This window comes from Podarcis pityusensis (genome assembly GCF_964106645.2).
Source record: "Podarcis pityusensis genome assembly, chromosome: Z".
Taxonomy (NCBI): Eukaryota; Metazoa; Chordata; class Lepidosauria; order Squamata; family Lacertidae; genus Podarcis; species Podarcis pityusensis.
Genome location: NC_138044.1, coordinates 13,565,943 through 13,589,773, shown reverse-complemented (window position 1 = coordinate 13,589,773; position 23,831 = coordinate 13,565,943). Strand labels below are relative to the sequence as shown.

The 23,831-nt window shown below is 47.5% G+C and overlaps 1 protein-coding gene and 1 long non-coding RNA gene across 5 annotated transcripts in view; one reads left to right on the top strand and one right to left on the bottom strand.

Annotated features, from left to right (window-relative positions):
- The window catches only part of LAMC3 (laminin subunit gamma 3), a 74,531-nt gene extending 62,562 nt beyond the window's left edge, over positions 1-11,969 (bottom strand). The window contains exons 1-2 of the mRNA XM_080989542.1: positions 11,396-11,969; positions 267-571 (exon numbers count right to left, since the gene is read on the bottom strand). Coding sequence (XP_080845668.1) covers positions 267-571; positions 11,396-11,768 — 678 coding nt within the window. The 5' untranslated portion in view covers positions 11,769-11,969. The remainder of the gene's footprint in view (positions 1-266; positions 572-11,395) is intronic.
- The window catches only part of LOC308467932, a 23,772-nt gene extending 701 nt beyond the window's left edge, over positions 1-23,071 (top strand). The window contains exons 2-5 of one of the 4 annotated variants that reach the window (XR_013981374.1): positions 1,271-1,484; positions 5,114-5,257; positions 20,359-20,477; positions 22,769-23,071. This is a non-coding gene — a long non-coding RNA (uncharacterized lncRNA). The other 3 variants (XR_013981375.1, XR_013981376.1, XR_013981377.1) reach the window with 3 other exon arrangements.
- The last annotated feature ends 760 nt before the right edge of the window (positions 23,072-23,831 follow it).

Here is a 23,831-nt window from a genome sequence, read left to right as displayed (position 1 = left end):
GTCCTCTCCTCCTTCAGTACCAGTTTAACTAATGGGGCCTCCCACTGCCACCGCACCGCTGCCACCCAATTTCTGTTCTCATCCTGAAGCAAAGTTCTTAACCCGAGGTACTATTTCTGGGTTAGCGGAGTCTGTAACCTGAAGTGACTGTAACCTGAAGCGTCTGTAACCCGAGGTACCACTGTAGTTTGTTCTTCAGTGTTTCCTGATTATACTACCAGGCCGTTGTTCTTGTGTTAAGGGACCACCCACCCAGAGATTTGTACCTGGAGAATGGGACTCTGGTCAAAGCTGTAGGCACTAGGCCGGCCTTCAAGGGTGGAGAAGGCCACATTTCCCCCACTCAGTGGGGAAATGTCGCTGAACTCGTCTGTACAGAGTGCCACCCGCTCATCTTGGCCAGGTCGCAAGAACTGTCCTTCTGGCTTCCTATATGTCTTCTCACACGAGGCACTGTAATACTGGTAAGGGATCCAGGGGCTGTTAGAATGGCTCCGCTTATAGATGGCAAAGCTCTCTGGGCGGCTGGTGTGAAATTTCAACCTCACGTAGGTGATTTCATAAGATTTTCCTAAAAGGGGAGAAAATAAAGAATGGTCAAGTATTCTTAAGTGCTCCACTTTAATCACTGTTATCTTCGGATGGGCTCTTTTTGTTAAAGTGATAATTTCTCCTCATCCCTAGGGGAGATTTGTTATTTGGCCAGTCATCACCCTGTCCCTGAACAGGGAACACTCCATGCTACAACCTTTTTGTTGATGTGCCCTATTGTCTCTTCTAAAAAAAAAACATTACCTTGCTTATAAACATTCTGCTCATTCCTTTCCTGGAAAACCTATCAGCTGGGGATAGGAGAACTGTCAATTTCAGTTTCTTGTTTTTCCAGTCTTAAACTCATTTCTCCACATTTCCACATCATTTTGTGAATATCTTTTTTTTAACAAGTCCCCATGAAAATTCACCAGCATCTTAGTAAGAAAATTTCCTAATACACTTGTCTGTATACAATTTTGCCTAATGTACACACTTTTGCAATAAATTTCCCTTAAAATAATGCATTTTAAAAATATATTTTTACTAATCTATGCATTTTCCTGCACACATGACCCTCACTTACGGTTTTTTGTGTCCATAACTTGGTTTGAGAACTGCAATGCAAGATTTTGAGCATTTTGAAGGATGGCTAAGTTACGGTTAGTACAAATTATGGCCAGTTTGCCTTTAACTGTGAACTGAATCAATTTTCTCCTGCATCCCTATGTCTCGGCAGGACCATCTAGTGTTCTCGGAATAAAACACAGAGAGTTCCACTTTCCCCGCTATCTCTTGGATCTAAATGTGAATGTTTATTTCTTCTTCTCCTTCTTCTGCCCTAAATCAACAAGCAAAGGTCTTTCATCCACAGAAAGCATCGTGGCGCAGTGGCATCAGGGCTGTTCCGTGCCAGCAAAAGATGGAAAAAGCAGCTGGAACGGATTAAACCAGTAAGGGCCATAATGCAGTTATAGCAATCAGTGGGTTTAAAACAACAAAAACAAAAAATAGTTACACCCTTGCCCGCATCAGTTCATCTGCTGAGGAAACTCAGAACTTCCCAGAGGATTCTTTGGTATGTTGTAGAATGCTTGTTCCTGTTAATGTGGGGTACTGCTGGCTGGGCTTCAGAGGTCTTACTGTCACCTCATGTGAATTGACTTTATGTTCTGGGTATCAAAACCCAATCCATCTTCACAGGGAACTCTAGGAATTGTAGCTTTGAGAGGAGTAGCGTTCTTCTAACAACTCTCACCACACAGAACAAGCTACAGTTCCCAGGAATATTTGGTGGGTGGGAGGAAGCCATGGCTGTTTAAAGCAGGGGTCAGCAAACTTTTTCAGCGGTGGGCCAGTCGGCTGTCCCTCAGACCTTGTGGGGGGCCACACTATATTTTTTTGGGGGGGGAATGAACCAATTCCCATGCCCCACAAAAAACCCAGAGATGCATTTTAAGTAAAAGCACACATTCTACTCATGTAAAAACATGCTGATTCCAGGACCGTCCATGGGCCGGATTTAGAAGGTGATTGGGCTGGATTTGGCCCGGGCCTTAGTTTGCAAACCCATAGTTTAAAGCAAGGGTCAGCAAACTTTTTCAGCAGGGGGTCGGCCCACTGTCCCTCAGACCTTGGGGGGGGGAGCAGACTATATTTTTTGGGGAAAGTATGAACGAATTCCTATGCCCCACAAATAACCCAGAGATGCATTTTAAATACAATGGTACCTCGGGTTATGTACTTAATTCGTTCCGGAGGTCCGTTCTTAACCTGAAACTGTTCTTAACTTGAAGCACCACTTTAGCTAATGGGGCCTCCCGCTGCCGCCAGGCCCCCGGAGCACGATTTCTGTTCTCATCCTGAAGCAAAGTTCTTAACCCGAGGTACTATTTCTGGGTTAGCAGAGTCTGTAACCTGAAGCATATGTAACCTGAACTGTATGTAACCCAAGGTACCACTGTAAAAGCAAACATTCTACTCATGTAAAAACACCAGGCAGGCCCCACAAATAGCCCAGAGATGCATTTTAAATAAAAGGATACATTCTACTCATGTAAAAACACGCTGATTCCCAGACCATCTGTGGGCCGGATTTAGAAGGCAATTGGGCCAGGATCCGGCCCCCCAGGCCTTAGTTTACCTACCCATGGTTTAAAGTGATACTATAGTGCTTTAAATGTATAGTGCAGAGTGGGGCCTTATTCTTTCAGTGGAAAATATTTGGTGGGAAGTATGGAGTGCCTGGCTTGCTCTGGTCCATGGGGTCACGAGGAGTCGGACATGACTAAACGACTAAACAACAACATATAGCGGCAGGTGAAAGGCCAAAGCTACCGACGCCAGGTCGCAGCTCAACCACTAATTCCTTACATTCCCACTGTTGGTTCGCGGGGACCTCTAAGTTGCCCTGCTACGTATCCACTTCACTTTTCCTTTCAGGGACAGACATTTCCCCCTCTAAGTTTCAGTGACCTTTCAAGGGACTGCGTCAGAGTCTGAGGGTGCTGCACAGTGACGCCAGCCTGCCGCAAATAGTCCTCAAGAATTAGATCAACATGTGCACTATTAGCCATTTTTGGGTTGGAAAGAAGGTGACACAGTGTCTGTTTCCCCTTGTGGTGAGCAGAAACAGGCTTTCTCAGTTCCTTCATCCAGCAATCATATTTTTTATTTTTTTAAAAAAAGACAACAACCACCAAATCTTTTGTCAGCCACAAGGGAAAGAATGCAACCAGTGAAGAGCCACTTCCCCGCTGCAAAATTATTTGCGATGAAAAAAGACGGCACAATCAGCTAGCCTCATTTGAGACCCTAATGAATCCAAAATGTTGAGAAATGGCAATTATTCTGGGACTAAGGGGTGGGGAAAACAAACACTTAATTGCACCCATATGAAAAATGTCTGTGAAGGAGCTGGGACAATGCAAGAACCTTGCAGGCATGTGTTGAGTTATCCAACGGCTACTGCAAGGGTAGACGTCAGCATCTGTCATTGATTAGCAAGTAAAAGATGAGATTTTGAATCCACCAACAGACTTTCTGTGCCCCTCACTTGGGCAGGGTAGGGGATTGGCAAGTAACCCTGGAACAGATGAGGGGGAGATGTCTGTTGTAGGCGTTTCTGCATCAAAAACAATGAGCAATTGAAGGCTCTTGTGAGCGCTAAGGAGTGAGTTTTTTTCTGGAGATACTGAAGGGTATGCAGTACCAGTACCTCTTTTTCTAGAAGAAAAACGCTGGTGCTAAGCATTAAGTCACTGAGGAGGTGATCCCACTGCCCTACTACATGGTTTTTCACTGTTCTTTCAGTTGGCCCATGCTTGGGACTAGTGTCCTCCTCCTTCAAGATGCACAATCAGACCCGCTTGATGGATTCCTGATCCACTCATGCAGTGGAATTATGTCTCTGCATGAGTCAATTTTCTGAGCCCAACAAGAACAGTGACTCATGCAGAAAAAGAAGCAGGTGGTCCTCAAAACTGCACTGATTTTAACCACAGATTTCAAAACAGAACTGATTGGAAGGAGTTTGTTGGGATTTCTGAGCAACAAGGCTGCTGTTAATATTTAAAACAAATATTGTGTCCCCACCCCTCAGCATCTAGTATTTAGACGCATTCTGCTTCCAAAGTTTGATCCTTAGCTCTCATGGTTAGCAGCTGAATTTTGAAATAGATCTAGGGGACCACAGTATGTTAGTGAATGGTGGAAATTAATTAACGGTAGTATTTAGATAATATTTGGAACATTGAAGGGAAGACCCCAATCTCTGCTGAGAGGTACACACAATTACAGTGGGCTTCAGGCTTTCATCTAGGGTTGTGTTTCTGTTGAGAATCAAGATGTGGTGGAGGCTGTAGTGTCTTTAAGAAATATGGCTTAATTACAGGCAAGTTCCCATCTACACATGCACTGTTTGCATGTGACTGTGCACATATGCGGTACCAGAATTCTGGAAGTGAATCCTGTAATTGCACCCTGAAAGGTCCTCTTGGCTCATGAAGAGACTTTCTCCAGAGCCCAAAGAGGACATCCTCTTAGGGTGCTGGGGAGGGTCTCTTCAGGAGCCAGTGCCACAGCAGGGCTTTGCTGAGACCTCCTACCTAACAGCTGATGTGGGGTGTAGAGCAGTAGCAACTGCAAGCCACTGGCTTGTCCTCTGCGGGCTCTGGGATGGTCTTCTCGGGAGCCAGGAGGACTCTCCAGGTGCTCCCCATTTTAGGCGATTTCACGTATGCATACGGAGGTTCAGAATGTAACCCCCACATAAATACACATATTTACAGCTGAGATGAAGGAGGTGCAGATCTCACAGCATTGCCATCTCACAGCACAGTCTGCCTCCTCTCTTATTTTCAATCCCAAACCTTTCTCTGCCCCAGTAACCACAAACCCAAGGTGTTCTCAGGGATGGGCCATCAACACTTCTTGTCAACTGCCTCTATCCCGGGTGAGGCCCTGACCTGGAAAAAGAGCTTAGCCTGTATTTTTCCACTGGCCTGGAATCTCCCCTTCAATACTCCAAATATTATCTAAATACTACTGTTTATTAATGACAATATATTAATGATTCCTTCAGAAGAACGTAAGGATTTTTTGCTGGTCTGGATCGCGCCATCGAATTCAGCATCCTCATATCAGTGTCACACAGATGACTCTGAGAAGCCTATGAGCAGGGGATAGAGGTGCCGGCTTTCCTTTGTGGAGGCGGTAGTGTGTATGGGTGAGTTTTCAACATCCTGTTTAAAAATAGCAATGGTATTTACTTTGCCACTGTTAGACTCAACTGCAATTTGCTCCGGTTGCCGGAAAATGTGTTGTTCTTCAGCTAGGACAATGTGTACTTCTCCCACCTCCAATAGAGCCTGCGGGAATTGCAATCTCTCATAGATTGCCTACATTCCTACACTAAGATGTTGCCAGGCTATAACTCCTATCATCCCTCACCATTGACCATGTTGGTGGGAGCTCATGGGAGTTGGAAGCAAGCAACACTCTGAGGGCCACAGGTTCCTCCAAGGCAAGCCCAAACAATTTGCTGCTACAATTCCCTGAGTGCTTTAACAGTCAATCCCTTTTCACAGGGAAATTCTAACTCTGTGAGGGGAACAGGGGTCACCTTAAGATTCTCAGCACTTTTAACAAACTATAGCTCACGTAATCTTTTTGGGGAAGCTGTTTCTGTTTAAAGCGGTGTCATAGTGCTTTAAATGTATGGTGTAAATGTGGCCTCTGGGAACAGATTTTCTGTGAGGGAGGAGTAACAGAAACAAATGACAACCAAGTTCTGCTTCAGTGGACACCAGCTTGTTCCTAGTACAGTGGTACCTCTAGATATGAACGGATCCGTTCCTGAGCCCCGTTCACATCTAGAAGCAAACATAACTAGCGACGGCACGTCTGCACACGCGCGTGTTGCTTTTTGCCGCTTCTGCGCATGCGTGTGACGTCATTTTGAGCGTCTGCACGTGCACAAGTGGCGAAACCCGGAAGTAACGCGCTCCGTTACTTCCGGGTTGCCGCGGAGCGCAACTCAAACACGCTCAACTCGAAGCGTATTCAACCCGAGGTATGACTATAGTCACATTCCTGTCCCCGTCCTCCCATATCATGTCATGTCCAAGGGCTTTTAGAGAAGCTGTCTCTAAAACACATATTGTCTTTTCCTTGAAACACAGTACTGGGTCAAGCGGGGGAAAGTCTGGTTTAACAGAGGTGTCAGAGACTGGAGCTAGGCCAGCTCCTTTCATCCTAAGTAGAATGGCCAGTCCAAACATCCTGTCAATTTGTAACAGATGTGGGCGCGTTCACAGGGGGTTGGGAAAGGAGTGACCTCTTTCAGAAGCAGACTGTTCCAAACTCTCTTGGCCTGAAGGGCCTCTTCTCTTGGGACTCGATGGCCATCGCTTGAACCTCCAACCCTCCACCCACCCCCTCCAGTTTTGCCATCTAGACCATGCTAAATAGACACACACATAAAAATTTGTCCTCAGAGATTCAGGCTAGAGCAGTTACTGCTTATTTGTTTAGCAGTCATCAGAGATCATTCCATAATTGCAATGGAGCCAAGATTTGGGAGGGCAACAGGATATAAGGATATAATGAAATTGCTCAAAGCTAGCGAGGCACCAAGATGGTATGTGTGTTGCTATTGCTATAGTTACCAAATATATAGTAACTATACAGTCGTCCCCCCACTTATGTGGGAGTTATAATTAGGGTTACCAGACGTCCCTGTTTCCCGGGGACAGTCCCCAGATTTGTGAATAAGTCCCCAGAAAATTCCATCCCTAGAATGTCCCCGGATTTCATCAAATGTTCCCGGGAAACGCAGCAGCGGCAGTCTCAGCAGCCCGGAGCAGTTTCCGTGCGCTGCTCTGGTTCGCCAGAAGCAGCTTAGTCATGCTGGCCACATGACCCAGAAGCTGTATACCGGCTCCCTTGGCCAGTAAAGCGAGATGAGTGCCGCAACCCCAGAGCTGGCCATGACTGGACCTAATGGTCAGGGGTCCTTTTACCTTTATCTTTACACCTGAGTTTAGATTAAGGGGGTGTAGATCTTACAGCATTGTCATCTCAAGAGACATTTGTCCAAAGAAGAAGAAGAAGAAGAAGAAGAAGAAGAAGAAGAGTTTGGATTTGATATCCCGCCTTTCACTCCCTTTTAAGGAGTCTCAAAGCGGCTAACATTCTCCTTTCCCTTCCTCTCCCACAACAAACACTCTGTGAGGTGAGTGGGGCTGAGAGACTTCAAAGAAGTGTGACTGGCCCAAGGTCACCCAGCAGCTGCATGTGGAGGAGCGGAGACGCGAACCCGGTTCCCCAGATTACGAGACTACCGCTCTTAATCACTACACCACACTGGCTCTCATAGCAGCCCAGCACTGCAGACAGAGCCATCCTAAGCACCACACCTTTGTTCTTGCTCCCCAGCCAGTCCTAATAACTGATGCCCTCCTGCTCCTGGATGGTGTTCTCTCTTTTTTCTTCTTCACCTTCCCAGAATACATAGCCAATTGCAACACCTCCTGTCAGCTCCCCCCACCCTTCTTCTATATTCTTGTATGGCATTAGGGCAAGGCTAAGAGGGTGGTTAGGGACGCGGGTGGCGCTGTGGGTTAAACCACAGAGCCTAGGGCTTGCCGATCAGAAGGTTGGCAGTTCGAATCCCCGCGACGGGGTGAGCTCCCGTTGCTCGGTCCCTGCTCCTGCCAACGTAGCAGTTCGGAAGCACATCAAAGTGCAAGTAGATAAATAGGTACCGCTCCGGCGGGAAGGTAAACGGCTCTGGTTCGCCAGAAGCGGCTTAGTCATGCTGGCCACGTGACCCGGAAGCTGTACGCCGGCTCCCTCGGCCAATAAAGCGAGATGAGTGCCGCAACCCCAGAGTCAGCCACGACTGGACCTAATGGTCAGGGGTCCCTTTACCTTTAAGAGGGTGGTCTTCTCATCTAGGCAGTTCAGGACCTCAATACACACTGCCCAGGCTTGCACCCCAGGGAGATCACTTCAGTGCTGCTAACACAGCCATTTGACTTCATCCCTGGAGGTACACTCCATTGTCTCTCGAGACAGATGGATGCCAACTGCTATTCAGGCCCCTCCCCATTACCTTTGCAACCCCTGTTTTGTGCAGACCCAGACACCTTCTTTGATGTGTGGATGCCTGGCCCTGGTTTCATAATGGTTTACATTCAACCAACCCAGCCAGACTAGTTTGCTTAGGCTAAACCCAGGAATTTCCATGTGTGGCACTTTTCAGGGGAATTGCTGCAGCGGTTATCTTCCCTTCAATATGCCCAATATTCATTTATTGCTAACATTCACTAACAAATTCTAGTATCCCAGAAACAGCAATATATACAAGTCAGTTAATATTGGGAAAGGTGGTAAGACCTTAGCACAGTAACAGGGACCCTGTGGACCTCCAGATGTTACTGGACTTTAGTGTCCGTCATCCCTGACTGTTGGCCATGCTGTCTGGGGCTGATGGGAGCTGGAGTCTAGTAATGTGTGGAGGGAGGGCAGCACAGGTTCTCCATCTCCATCTTAGCAGAGAGGAATTATTATTTTGTCGGAGATAAGCCATTAGCTCAGTATATAACAGTGGGCTTATATTTGATTGATTATTGCTATTTTTCAAGCTTTTTCACTAGAATTCTTTTGGACCACACACATTTTTTTAGCTCTTTTTTATTTGTAGGCCACCTTGAATCCCTGTCAGGGAATAAGCTGGTATATAAATTAACAACAACAGCAGCAACAGCTATTCTTTTACGGAGCACTTCAGTTGCAACAACAACAACAACAATTATTTTAAGGAGCACTTCAATTACTTGCTAATTTTTCAGGCTGACTATTGTCCACTGTCACAGGTGGAAGCAATATGCCTCTGAATTTGAACTGAATTTATTACGGTCCCAGACCGGACTCACATACCGTACTAAACAAATCAGAAACACAATAAAAGTAAGTTTAAGTTAACAATCAATATAACAATAAACAAAACAGTTGTGGCAGCAGTTAAAATATGGTTTAGGTCTTAATCTCTACAATATTATCTATAGTTTACTTCTAAGACCTTAGTCTTTATACAATATGTCTCTGAATCATAAGTGCTGGGAATCGCAAGTGAAATTAGTGTTCTGGCTGCAGGCTTCCCAGAGACGTCTGGTTGGCCACTTGTGAGAACAGGATAGTGCACTAGATGGGTCACTGGTACCATACCACAAGCTCTTCCAATGTTCACATTTTGCAACATGAACACATGCATTCCAAAAACAGAAATAGAGCCTATATGAATATTTGCCAGTATCTAAAATCTACCAGTGTTTCCAGCTGTGCTATTCAAAATATTAAATGCAAGAGATTGTATCTAATTCAGCTTTGCTTATAGTAAACCTGCCAAAATGGACCTATGTTAGTCATGTTCATTAATTCCTCTGGGTCTGCTCTGAATAAAACTAAAATTGGATACATATATGTTTATATCCAATGCTTTTTGGGTGGTGATATTCACCACAGAGGGCCCTAACCTCTTGCTCATGGCAGCGATCTTGCATTGGCATCCATGGCACTTTTATCAACATATGAGTACCAGTGTCTCATTTTTTTCCCCACCCATAAAAGCACTTCCTATATCTATAGCTGTCTATCTGCATGTACACACTGCAGGACATGTTAGCAGGCCTCAATATCGAGAATAGTACCAACATCGTTTTGCTTCATCAAACAAAGCCAATCTGAATGTTCCATCCTCAAAGCTCCATAACTGCCACTTTGGAAACAATATAATTTCATTTTTTAGCAGAGTATCTGATGAAGGTGGAAGCCAAAATATAAAATACGTATTTTGTTAATCGCAGTACTATGCATAGATATGTGTTTTACAAACCCGTTGATAATAAACAAATGGATGGTATTCAATGATGTTTTACTCAGAGCAAACCTATAGAGATGAACATTTTAACAGGTCTACCCTGAGGAAAAAATAGTTGACTATCACCCATTATTTCTATGCGGTTTACATAAGATGGTATAAAATATTTATTAAGTTGACATAATGAAATGATCAAAATATAGGCAAAGTCAGCAGATTTAAAAACAAATGTTTGTTATAAAACTACATGGCTGGGTAAAGGTAAAGGGACCCTTGACCATTAGGTCCAGTCGTGGCCGACTCTGGGGTTGCGGCGCTCATCTTGCTTTACTGGCCGAGGGAGCCGGTGTACAGCTTCCGGGTCATGTGGCCAGCATGACTAAGCCGCTTCTGGCGAACGAGAGCAGCGCACGGAAACGCCGTTTACCTTCCCGCCGGAGCGGTACCTATTTATCTACTTGCACTTTGACGTGCTTTTGAACTGCTAGGTTTGCAGGAGCAGGGACCGAGCAACGGGATTCGAACCGCCAAAGACCTTTAGTAGGTGCTAAAAACATTCAAGGATACCTATCTGACATCCATAGGCAGGGAGTTCCATAAACTAGAGCCTCATTTGCACTACAGGTTTCAAGGAGTATCATAGTGCTTTAAAAAGCCAAATAAACCCGGGAGCTGTAGTTTCTTAAGGGTACTGAGTGTTGTTAGGAGACCTCCCTATTCCCCTCCCAGAGCTACAATTCCCAGAGTTCAGTGGGAAGAGGGCTTGGCTGTTAAACCACTCTGGAAATTGTAGCTCTGGGAGGGAAAAGGGGGCTTCCTAACAAAACTCAGCTCTGTTAACAATTTACATTTTCCAGGATTCTGTTTGAAGTGGTGTGAAACGCAATGAAATGTATAGTGCAAATGAGGCCTTAAAAGATCCCATTCCTTTCAGCCACGGAATGAACATTATGTGGCAATTCTAAAAGTGCCAGTTCCACTGATTGCAGCTATCAAGTGGGCACATATGGGGTAGTTTATTTGAATTAAAATAGAAACTTTAGAAGCTTATTGCAAGTTGATTTTCTAAATAATTCCATTGCCCTAACCTAACAGAAATAAAAGGTTAAATGCTGAGACCCCCAGATAAAAACAATAAGGGAAAGTGGCTGAGGAGGGTTTTACCCTTTCAGATATAGGTAGGAGAGATCACCCCACTCATCCCTGAATTTCATCCTGCCAGCGTGCCTGCATGTGATGCTGAATTAAGGCTGTGTACACATCATTCATTTAAAGCACACGCACACCCAAGAAATTTGGGAACAGTAGTTTAAGGGTGCTGGGAGTTCTAGCTCTGTGAAGGATAAACAACAGTTCCCAGGGGTTTTTGGAGGTGAAAATGTGCTTTCAATGTAACGTTTGGCTGCTGCATCTTAAAAAATAATTTCTGCAGTTTGCAGGGGAGAGGGGAGAAGGGAGAAAAACAAGGTCACTCTAACTTACCCAGGTGAAGGGTGATATTGACTGAGTTGGGGTGCTGAACCTCAAAGGCCATGGACTGGCTCTGCCACCACGTGGGCTCTTCCTGGCTATGGAAGTCTGTCAGGTAGGTGGCGTTGTGGTGGAGCACATCGCTGCCGGCATCACAGCGGTGGCAGAGTGTGGTGGAGTCTCGTGTTCCCATCTGGAGACAGTAATCCTCTGGTGGGGAGCCACATGTGTTGGACACCTGCGCACGCCTCCCAAATGCGGCATTCTCAAAGATGGGCATACAGCGCTGTGCCCGTCCATGGGCATCATAGCATGAATCCATGGCCCCCATGGTCAGATGCAGGCCCAGCCAAACCAAAGCCAGACACCAGATAACCCCAGCCATGATCAGTCTCAAAGAAGCCACTGAAATGTCTTGACACAATCCCAGGCTCTAAAGAGCCGCTCACAATTCCCTCCTTCTCCTCCTCTGACTGAGCAGAGAGAATCCCACAGATCTTCTCTCTCCCAGTTCCATCTTGTGGACAGAGATGGAAACGTCACACTCCACATCCAAAGGTTATTTTGTAGGTCTGGGTGAAAATGGCCTACCAAAATTCTCAGGATCAAAGAAAGAGAGAAGGGGACTGGATGTTTGTTTGTTTGTTTGTTTGTTTGTTTTGGAGGGAGGACACTTAGAGAAAAGGCCCCTAAAGAACCAAAATCTTTTATTGTGCTCAGATAAATCCCTTCATGAGGCAGCACATCTTATGGTACTAGCAACTTTCCAAGGCCACATCCACTCCATAAATTTAAAGTGCTATTGTTATAAGAATTTTAAAGTCATATTTAAAAAAATGTTCATAACTGTATATATAAACCACATGTCTGCAACCCCACAGATTAGGTTCTGAACAAATTGACCTCAAATATTTCTCTGCCAGGTCAAAGTGGGAAACCTCCCCATTGTCTCTTTCCTCACAGATCCTGTCTTCAGGGCACATTCAAGATATGAACAGGGTGTGAACCTGTGACCTGTGACCTAGATTCAGGAATTAAGTAGTTATAATAACAAAAGAGTGGCCAAAATCCAGATAACACAATCAGGTAACTTGCCAGACAGGAGATAAACAACGCACTCAGATTTCTGCTGTAGACTGCCTTTTCTGTGATGTAGGTATGATGCATTTTGTTATGTATTGAAGTTTTCACCCTGGCCACCAGGGGTATCGTGTATATAGTTTTCACTCAGGTCCACGTCAGTTAATTTAGGCGGGAAAACCTGGGTTGTTGCTTGTTATGTACTGAGTTGAATAGGATCCAAACTGTAGCAGTCTGATTGGTCCTAGAACAATAGGATCCAAAAGGCAGCAGTCTGATTGGTCCTAGAACAATAGGATTCAGAATGCAGCAGTCTGATTGGTCCTAGAACAATGCAGCAGTATGATTGGTTGGCAGGAACCACCCAATCCTGCTCCAGATAGAAGTGAATCCACAACCTGATTGGCTTACAGTAGAATTCCAGAATTAGCCAATCATGTGCAGCCCATTGTGTAAATAATGTATATAAAGCAGATACTGTGAGGGGACATTTATTCATTCCTCCTCACCACTATGAGCTGAATAAAGAGCATGAAATCACTTTGCGACTCTGAGTATATTTCACTGGCGACGAGGGTGGGATCCCGCTGAGCTGACTGCCACACACAGCACCGCAGCACCGCCAACTGCCGCACCGCTGCCTCGCACCGTGTATCCAGGCTTCAGCTCCGGGGCACAAGGAACTCAGAATGGCAGCCAACAGCAGCTTCTCGCCATTCAACCCAGCATCTGGAGACTGGGAAGCGTACGCCTCCCGTTTCACCTTCCTCCTAGAAGCCAAAGGGGTCACCGACGAAGAAGACGCCAAGAAGAGGGCGATATTCTTCAGCGTCTGCGGAGAGGAGACGTTTGAAATCGCCCGGGCTCTCCTTGCGCCTGAAGACGTCGCTACTGTTCCATACAAAACAATAATGGAACAGCTGAAGGGGCACTTTTCGCCGCAGCCCTCAGTGGTGGCTCGTCGAAATGCCTTCTACGCAAAGCGGCAAGCCCCTGGGGAAACCATAACTGGGTTTGTGACCTCTCTCCGCCAAGCCGCCCGGTTCTGCAACTTCTCAGAGCTGGAGAACATGCTTCGTGACCGCCTCGTCGGTGGCCTGAAGGATGAGAAGCTGCAACGACGCCTCTACGCTAAGAAGGACCTAACGTTCCAGGTCGCTCTGGAGGAGGCCCTGGCAACAGAAGCTGCCGAGAGGTCGACCCAAGAGGCACGGCCGAGCCTGCCATCCCAACCGAGGGTCCACCATGAAGACCTCACCGACGACTCAGGATCCGACAGGGAGGAGGTGCACCGAGTACAGCAGCGCACTCAAGCAGCGCACAGACCACAGCTGCCTCGACGAGAAGGAGGGAACTGCGCAAGCTGCGGGGAGAGTCACGAGAGGAGGACCTGCCGTTTCCGCAACGCAGAGTGCAGGCAGTGCAGAAAATCGGGACACATCGCCCGGGTGTGTCGGGCTCGGCCCACCCGACACCAGGCATCAGATGACCAATCCAAGAGCCCCAGGTCCCGGGGCCCAACGCACCAAGGCAACTCGACGGAGCTCACGGACTTCCAGGTATACCAGTTGCCCCACCCCAACGTAGAGAAAATTTATGTAGAGGTACAGATAGAGGGGGCCCCATGCCGCATGGAGCTTGACACGGGTTCAACTCTATCCATAATCTCGGCAAGGACCTTAAGGAAACTGTGTCCCACTGGGGGTCCCAAACTCAGGCCGGCCCCATTCACCCTCCGGGACTTCCAGAAACGTAAGGTCCCCACAGTGGGGGTGGGGACCTTCAGGGTGCAATACCGAGGGCGGACGCGGCAACTGGACTTGCTTGTGGTCAAGGGCCCCTACATTAGCTTACTGGGATTGGCATGGTTTGGACCACTGGGGCTAGCTGTCACCGGGGTGAACCACACTAGCTTACAAGTGGACGTGGACGCCATATGCAAGGAATTTCCAGGGGTTTTCGATGGGAAATTGGGACAGTATACGGGCCCCCCCATTGCGCTACAGCTTGACCCCGCAGTACGACCGGTCAGGCTCAAGGCCCGCCGGGTCCCGTTCGCCTTGAAACCCCGTATAGACGAGGAATTGGACCGACTCGTAGAGCAAGGAGTGCTGGAGCCGGTGCCTAATGCTCCCTGGGAAACCCCAATCGTCACACCCGTCAAGCCTAATGGTTCGGTCCGCATCTGCGCAGACTACAAATGTACCATAAACAAGGCCCTCACGGCCCACGCATACCCAGTGCCAGTGGTCAGCCATGTCCTTGCCACCCTGGCTGGGTCGAAAATTTTTGGCAAGCTGGACTTGGCCCAAGCATATCAACAGCTGCCAGTAGATGAGGCCACAGCAGAGGCACAGACGATTGTGACGCACAGAGGAGCGTTCAGGGTAAAGCGGCTGCAATTCGGTGTCAGCGTGGCACCAGGCATATTCCAGAATATAATGGACTCTCTCCTTAAAGGGATTCCTGGCGTCACCCCCTTCTTCGATGATGTGTTGATTGCCGGCCCCACACCAGAGGAGTTTGAGGACCGCCTCCGCACCGTTCTGCACCGTTTCCAGACGGCGGGTCTCAAGGTGAAGCGGGAAAAATGTCTACTAGGAGTGCCTCAGGTGGACTTTCTGGGATTTATGGTGGACGCAGAAGGGGTCCACCCGAGTGGGGACAAGGTACGGGCCATTTGTGATGCCCCAGCGCCCAAGAGCAAGACTGAACTTCAGGCCTTCTTGGGACTATTGAACTTTTACCATTCCTTCCTTCCCCACAAGGCGGCGGTAGCGGAGCCCCTACACAGACTCCTGGACAAGCGGGCCCCTTGGGTGTGGGGCCAGCGCCAGGAGGCCGCATTCCAGGCAGTCAAGGACTTGCTTGTCTCAAACTCGGTCTTGGCACACTTCGACGAGAGGCTGCCGGTGGTGCTAGCATGCGACGCCTCACCCTATGGCATTGGAGCTGTCCTGGGGCACCAACTCCCGGATGGAAGAGAGGTACCGGTGGCGTACTTTTCCCAGACACTCAACACAACCGAGCGGAACTACTCGCAAATCGACAAGGAGGGTCTGGCAATCGTAAAGGGAGTAAAAAAATTCCATGATTTCTTGTACGGGCGGCCCTTCACCGTGGTGACTGACCACAAGCCGTTGCTTGGCTTGTTTGCCCCCGAAAAGCAGACCCCCCAAGTGCTGTCTCCTCGCGTCCTCAGGTGGTCAATTTTCCTTGCCAGCTACCAGTATGCACTGATTCACCGACCTGGGAAGGCGATGGGCCATGCGGACGCCCTCAGCAGGCTACCACTACCGGAAACAGGCCCTGACCCAGCACCTGCACAAGAGGTTATGAGCCTGGAGCTGCTTCCCGACCGCCCCATTCAGGCACAAGAAGTTGCACACCATTCCAAGAAAGATAGGGTCATCTCCCGGGTCCTGGACTGGGTGTGGAGGGGATGGCCCAGCAGCAGCCCCGGGCCAGAATTCGCCAGCTACACAACCCGCAAACATGAACTGTCGGCCCACAAGGGGTGCCTGTTATGGGGAAGCAGAGTCGTTGTTCCCCAGCCCCTCTGCAAAAGGGTCCTCACAGCCCTACACGAGACACATCCAGGGGTAGTAAGAATGAAGGCCCTTGCCAGGAGTTATGTGTGGTGGCCGGGGATCGATGGAGAGATAGAGGCCTGGGTCAAACACTGCCAGGCCTGCCAAGAATCCCGCCCAGACCCCCCAAGGGCCCCAGTCCAGTCCTGGGAGTCCGCCCGAGCACCATGGTCACGCCTGCATGTGGATTTCGCTGGCCCCTTTCAGGGGAAAACATTCTTCATAGTGGTGGACTCCTACACCAAATGGCTGGAAGTCGCACTGGTACCGTCCACTTCCACGTCCGCAGCCATCCGGGTACTACGCAGGCTGTTTGCAACCCACGGGCTCCCTGACACTCTCGTCTCAGACAACGGGACTGCATTTACGTCAGGAGAATTCCAAACCTTCACAGCGCAGAACGCCATCCGCCACATCCGTTCGGCGCCGTTCCACCCTGCCACCAATGGCCAAGCAGAACGCATGGTGCGGACCACCAAGGACACCCTTCGCCGCATGACGCAAGGGGACTGGGAGTACCGCCTTGCCACATTCCTTCTAGCACAGCACAGCACCCCCAGCTCAACGACTGGCCGGAGCCCCGCTGAACTACTAATGGGTCGGCGCCTTGCAATCAGATTGGACCGCCTTCACCCCGATAGAGCTCAGGATGAGGTAGTGGTGGGGGAAGGCAGGAACCCCCGGACCTTCGAGGCCCAGGACCCAGTGTACGCAAAGAATTTTGGGGCAGGCCCAGCATGGGTACCCGCCACAATCACCAGGGTCACTGGCCCCGTGTCGTACGAGGTGCTAACGGATGGGGGGCAATGCTGGCGCCGCCACTGCGACCAGATACGGCGACGATTCCCGGGAGAAAACCAGGAGGAGGACAGGTCAGAGGAGTCCCAAGGGAACAGCGGGGCAGTGAGGCCCATAGAGCAGGAGGGGCCAGCAGGAGAGGCAGAATCAGTAAATACAGAGAGGACCCGTGAGGCCGAAAGGACACCGGAACCAGAACCACGACTGAGCGAGCCGGTTGCACCAGACCAAACAGCCGCATCACAGCCAGCATCCTTGGAACACGAGCCAGAACCCGGAGCCCGGACCAGGGAACACCCCAGGCCACAACGCACACGTAGGCCGCCGGCATACCTTGAGGACTATGAATGCGACCTCCCGGGCAGGACTGGAACTTAGAGGGGAGGGGTGTTATGTACTGAGTTGAATAGGATCCAAACTGTAGCAGTCTGATTGGTCCTAGAACAATAGGATCCAAAAGGCAGCAGTCTGATTGGTCCTAGAACAATAGGATTCAGAATGCAGCAGTCTGATTGGTCCTAGAACAATGCAGCAGTATGATTGGTTGGCAGGAACCACCCAATCCTGCTCCAGATAGAAGTGAATCCACAACCTGATTGGCTTACAGTAGAATTCCAGAATTAGCCAATCATGTGCAGCCCATTGTGTAAATAATGTATATAAAGCAGATACTGTGAGGGGACATTTATTCATTCCTCCTCACCACTATGAGCTGAATAAAGAGCATGAAATCACTTTGCGACTCTGAGTATATTTCATTGCTGTTACAATGTTGACAGTCGACTGCCTATAAAAGCAGGCCGGCTGAACGGTTTGCTGTTCAGTTCAGTTCCAGCTTACTTATAAGGAACTACTTGGAGAAATCTCTGTGTCATCTGCTATGTCCACCCACTATTTAATATATCTGGGGGGTGGTCTTGGGCTACACCTCTTCTGTGATGGATGGATGGATGTATGATGTTTCTGGGGGTGGTCTTGGACTCCAGGCTGGGCAATTAAAAATGTCTATGTAAGGGTGGACACACCTTGGTTCTGTGGGATGTAAACACAGGAGCAGTCAATGACAACATTCCTAGAGTGTACATGTTAGAACATGGGGAGGGATGTCAGTCCAGCAAGCAGGTAAACTTCCTGGGACGGACTTCCTCCGCATGTGACCAGAGGTGGGTGTGGCCTCACCTGTGCAGGTAAATGATAAAAGCACAGGGCAGCCAGCCACTCTCTCTCTCTCTCTGCCATCTTCCTTCGATGAGGAAACATCTAAGGATGCTCTCTTGGTTCCCACCCAAGAGAGGAGATAAGGACTATCTTCGTATAAGATAGATTCTGAATGTATGTAACCTTTTTAAAGCTGTCTGCCTTCTGGGATCATATTGTGAACAGAACTTGAGTAAACTCTTTTATACTTTTATAAAGACTGTGTCGTGTCTTGTATTTTAAGAGGGAACAAAGGGGAAATTACCAGAGTAATTATTATAGAGGTTCTAGCGAACCTGTGCAGACGTTACCGTTGCGAACTTAAAGGGGAATGTCTATAAACTCTGCTGATACTTTGGGAACTTGTTAGCACAAGTTGTATTAGGATATAAACTCACAATATATCCTCTCCTGCACACCTGAACATTCCCACAGGTTCTGGGTCCTCCTCCTTCTCCTGTGTGTGAAAGGGGCACCCTGTTGCAACAGTTAATAAAGATCAGGCTTACTAGCTGCTTTGCTTCTCAATATTCTCTGGTTGGTCTCTGTTATTTTCTCCTACCGATAGAGAACCTACAAAAGGACTCTATACGGGCTCTTGGGTACCCCCTAAGGGGAAAGGAGCAGTTTTATTACTTATAACAGCTATGATAGCAATTTAAACAGTCATGGCTTTCCCTAAAGAATTTTGAGAGCTGTAGTTTGCTACAGGTGCTGAGAGTCATTAGGAGGCCGCTATTCCTCTCACAGAGCTACAGTTCTCAGAGTTCCCTGGGAAGAAGGATTGATTGTTTATACCACTCTGAGATTGTAACTCTTGGAGGGCAATTAAGGCTCTCCTAACAACTCACAGCACATGTAAAAAAACTAGAGCTCCCATAATTATTTGGGGGAAGACATGACTGTTTAATGTAATAATAATAAACATAATAAAAACAAGGAAAAAACCAAAGCAAACCTATAAGCCCCATTCCCACAAGCATATTTAAAGGGACATAGAATGTTAATCCAGCAAGGCCCCTTGAGATTAATCTACTGTAACAGCGGAGTCAAGATCCTGGTGAATGCAAGCAATTTTATCCTCAAAATGCCTTGCAAACAAGTCACAGCAAGCTGCCATTGGTTCTGCCACCTCCTTCGGGCCAGACTGTAGCAGGCTCCATACTACCTGGAAAAGCTCTGCTGGACAGCACAATGAGGATGCAAAGGAGGCAGCAGAGTAAAGCTTCTTTGCTGTCTTCACTGCCACTAGGTAGGCTCAATGATGAGCCCTCACCAGTATTCAATTGCATACAACCAGAGTTTTCCCCCACTTGCGTTCAAGCCGTCTTCCAGCCTGTTTTCTCATTCTAAGCTCTAGAGTATAGCAGGGAGCCAGCATGGATGTTGAAGTCCCTCAAAACCAGCATTCTGGGATTCCTCAAGACAGCCCCTGAGACCATCTCTGTCAGCTCAGGCAGGAGAGTGCTGGGCAGCAGGTAGGTGGGTGATTGACTGGTGAGTGCCTATTTTGTCAGGGAGATAAAAGAGCCAGGTATTGCTGAAGAATGTTAAATTGGGGGGTTTCTCTACCCTTCCTCAAAGTGAACATCCCTGTAGAACACCCATTGGTGTGTGGGCCTGTTATAGAAAAAAATAGGGTTGGGTTTTGCTGCCCAACTCCCGAAGGAACTGGGTCCCCCAAGTCCGTGATCCATTAAAGATGAATGGATGGAGGAGACAAGATCCATAGAAAGCAAGGCAGATCTTTATTTTCTGTTGCAACAGTTTCCTACCCTCCTTCCATGGAGGTAGGAAAGACTCAGAACAATGCTGCGCAAGACCCTATAAAGACTTTTGAAATTGCCCACCCTGTAGCCCAAGACCACCCCCCAAAACATCATACATGCATCACAGAAGATGACGGTCTCCAGCAGAAATTTGAGAGAGAGTGTTGCCTCTCTCCTGACTGTCAGGATGCTTGATAACGCCTTACTTGATTGCATTTTCTGGGTAGCCTGGTCATTCCTTTGAAATGGTAAATGCTTTAGTTCTGTCCTTTTTTTTCTAAATAAATGATATGGGGTACTCTCATTTTGACTCAGGAAAATCACCATTTTATAGTTCAATTCAGGGAAAATAAATACAGTAAATAGACAAAAGTACAAAGAACATACATTACCTTATATTACACAACATCTTTTGTTTTTACAGAGTCCTCATTAACTTTACACTTCTTTGCTGGCTGTGATGATGAAAAATAGTAATTTTCCTACTCTTATTGAAATACTGCCCCTTAGTTTTAAAATTTTTATTTTTTTCTCCCGTTAGATTCATGCATACTCCTTCGTCCCCCCCAGAAAGAAGCACTGGGTACATTTAAACAAGGCTTATCAACTCCCCAGATGTTCAGTGTCCAGAGCTTCAGTGTCTGGCACCCAGAAACTCAGGTGAGTCTGGCACCCACAAAGTCATAACATTTCACTTCCTTGCAGCCTAAGGAGGCCTAAAGGTGAAGTCATAATACTGGACAGATTACTACAGGGTGTTGAGAGGGGTTATTTTTAACTATTAAGTGAGAAACAGCAGGCGTAATCTAGGCCAGAAGTGTTTTCCCTTGGTGACCCCACCATGTTGAAAAGTGTGTATGTGTGGTGTTTCCTGTCCTTTCCAGAAATGCACCGTGCTGGATGGAGCCAGCTCTAGATCTTTTCTCAATAAATGAAATAAGACTGCTTAACCTACTGAAAGATATATTTGAAAAATAAATATTATGGGGAACAATGCCCATTGTTAAGCAAGGTAGCTAAAGTAACGGTGTCATGTCCTCCATTGTGACACGTCCCTCTGCTGAGTGGCTTTGGGATGAGGACTTTGGGAAGAGCAACTACCGTATTTTTCGCTCTATTGGACGCAGTTTTTCCTCTCCAAAAATTGAGGGGAAATGTGTGTGCGTCCTATAGAGCGAATGCAGGCTTGTGCCATAGCCGCACGCAACCCCTCTGGCAGGGAGAGGCTGCACGGGGCTATGGCTTCTTTAGCCCTGCGCAGCGTCTCCCGGCAAGGAGAGGCTGCACGGGGCTATGGATTTTTTAGCCTCACGCAGCCTCTCCCAGGAGGTAGAGGCTGCACGGGGCTAAAGGGGAAGCCAAAACAGCGAGCGGGATCCATCCCATTCGCTGCCTTGCCTTCTTCCATAGCTGCGCGCAACCCCTCCGGCAAGGAGAGGCTGCACGGGGCTAAAGGGGAAGCCAAAACAGCGAGCGGGATCCATCCCGCTTGCTGCCTTGCCTTCTTCCATAGCTGCGCACAACCCCTCAGCAAGGAGAGGCTGCACGGGGCTATGGCTTCTTTAGCCCCACGCAGCCTCTCCCGGCAAGGAGAGGCTGCACGGGGCTAAAGGGGAAGCCAAAACAGCGAGCGGGATGGATCCCGCTCGCTGCCTTGCCTGCTTCCGTAGCTGCGCGCAACCCCTCCGGCAAGGAGAGGCTGCACGAGGCTAAAGGGGAAGCCAAAACAGCGAGCGGGATCCATCCCACTCGCTGCCTTGCCTTCTTCCATAGCTGCGCACAATCCCTCTGGCAGGGAGAGGTTGTGTGCAGCCTGTACGCTGCTCTTTGGGGCTGGGGGGGGAAAATATTTTTTCCCTTGATTTCCCCCCCTAAAAACTGGGTGCGCCCTATGGTCCGGTGCGCCCTATGGTGCGAAAAATACGGTATTTGAGGATAGTTCAGGCGAGAAGAGGTAGTTTGTGAGTAAGCAAAAATGTTTTCTAACACAAAGAAGAGACACTCTTCATCTAAAGTGTAAGTAGGATTCCTAATTCTTTCTGCATTCTGCTTCTTTTGCTATCCCTCAAGATTTGGAAACATAGGGAACCTTGTCATGGTTAGATTAATTTTTAAAGATTGTCCTCAGGGCCACCTTAGATGCTTTGAGGGAAATGGCTTACCTTCTCCTTTGTGGGCATCATCACAAGAAGGGCATCTCCCAGTTTTGGAGGGTCTTTGACATTGCCACCCCACCCCCGTGGGACGCTCGCCCCCACCCCCAGGTGCACAGCAGCTAGCTCCGCCTCTGGCCAGTCCCACCAGCTAAAAAAGGAACAGGAAAAACAGTGGTGATAGGAACAGTCTGTCCTAATGGGAGAACAACTAGCAAAAGAAAGCAATTTACATAAACAATTACCTTAAATATGCACCTTAAATATGGCACTTTCACTCATGACTAAAATCAGATTAGCAATATGTTTATGGAGTTTTATAAATATGTTTATAGAGTTTTATATAACCAAAATAACCCTTTACCTAAAATAATAATAATAATAATAATAATAGTGAAAAGATGTGGTATCAAACCTTTAACAAAGAAAGCACAAGAAAAGATAACATTCTGCAGAAGAATTGATCAAGCTCTTATCAAACTGAAGTACTGTATAATAAGAGCCATTGACCCGATGGGCTTGGCAACTCATTTTACGCCTAGGGGTGCCCAAAGAGGGCCAGATTTGATGGAGTAAACATGTGTGAGGGCCGACCAGTTGCAGTTTTGCAGTTGTTGAGCTTTTTTATGATTTTACCCCCAAGTCGTTGAGCATTTTTAGAATTGAGGTTGTTGAGCTTTTAGGATTTTACCCCAGGAGATAGACTGCCACAGGGGCAGGATTAAACCAGAAGACCGTTTGTTGAATGTGATTCACAGTGCCTCACCAAACCATTCTTCTTGGCTTTATGTTCCTTAGGCGCTCCTGTATACCCCTGTATATCCCCATCGTTCTGTCCAGACACTGAGGTCCAGCTCTGAGGGCCTTCTGGCGGTTCCCTCACTGCGAGAAGCAAAGTTACAGGGAACAGACAGGGCTTTCTCGGTAGTGGCACCCGCCCTGTAGAATGCCCTCCCACCAAATGTCAAAGAGAACAACAACTATCAGACTTTTAGAAGACATTTGAAGGCAGCCCTGTTTAGGGAAGTTTTTAATATCTGATGAATTATTGTATTTTAATGTTTTGTTGGAAGCCGCCCAGAGTGGGCGCCCAGCTAATTGGGCGGGGTATAAATAATATATTATAAATTATTATTATTATCAATCAATCAAATCCGTTTATTGTGAGGACCATGCCTGTACACAAACATCAACACAACAATAGTTAAAAAATATTAAAATTCATTACATACTACGCCAACAAAACCTTCATCCCACAAAATAGAAAGAGAGGGAAAACAAGCAACGAGTTAAACAGACGATGAAGGGGTCTTTACATTGTCATCCATAAATCTTTCCCTGGCTTTCATGGCCTTCATCACAAAAACCGCTACCACATGGGTAATACGTGGGTTTGCATCAACTAACAAAAATTTTACTCTATCTTCAGGATTGGTTATAGAGTTGGGTATAATTTGCAGCAATGCGTCTCTAAAGCCCGAGTAGATGGGGCAATAGAGGAGGTAATGTGTAAGATCCTCTTTAATTTTCATAAGGCAAGGGCATAAACGATGTTCTACTGGGGTTTTTGTGAATCTACCGGTCAGATATGCAGTTGGCAGTGTTTGAAACCGTGCCATAGTGAAAGCTCTCCGAAGGGTGGGATCAGTGATCTCCACCAAGTAGTTGGCACAGATTTTGACTGCTTTTACTCGGGGAAACCAGTAGGAAAACCCAGAGTTTTTTATCTTTGTGGAGTCCAAAAAGGCGTCTTTTTCAAAGATCCATTCCCGAACTTTATCAGGGCTCCACAATTTGAGGGTATTAAACTCAGGTAGATTGTATCTGGATAGGATATCTAGTAGGTTTTTATGCCAAGTAG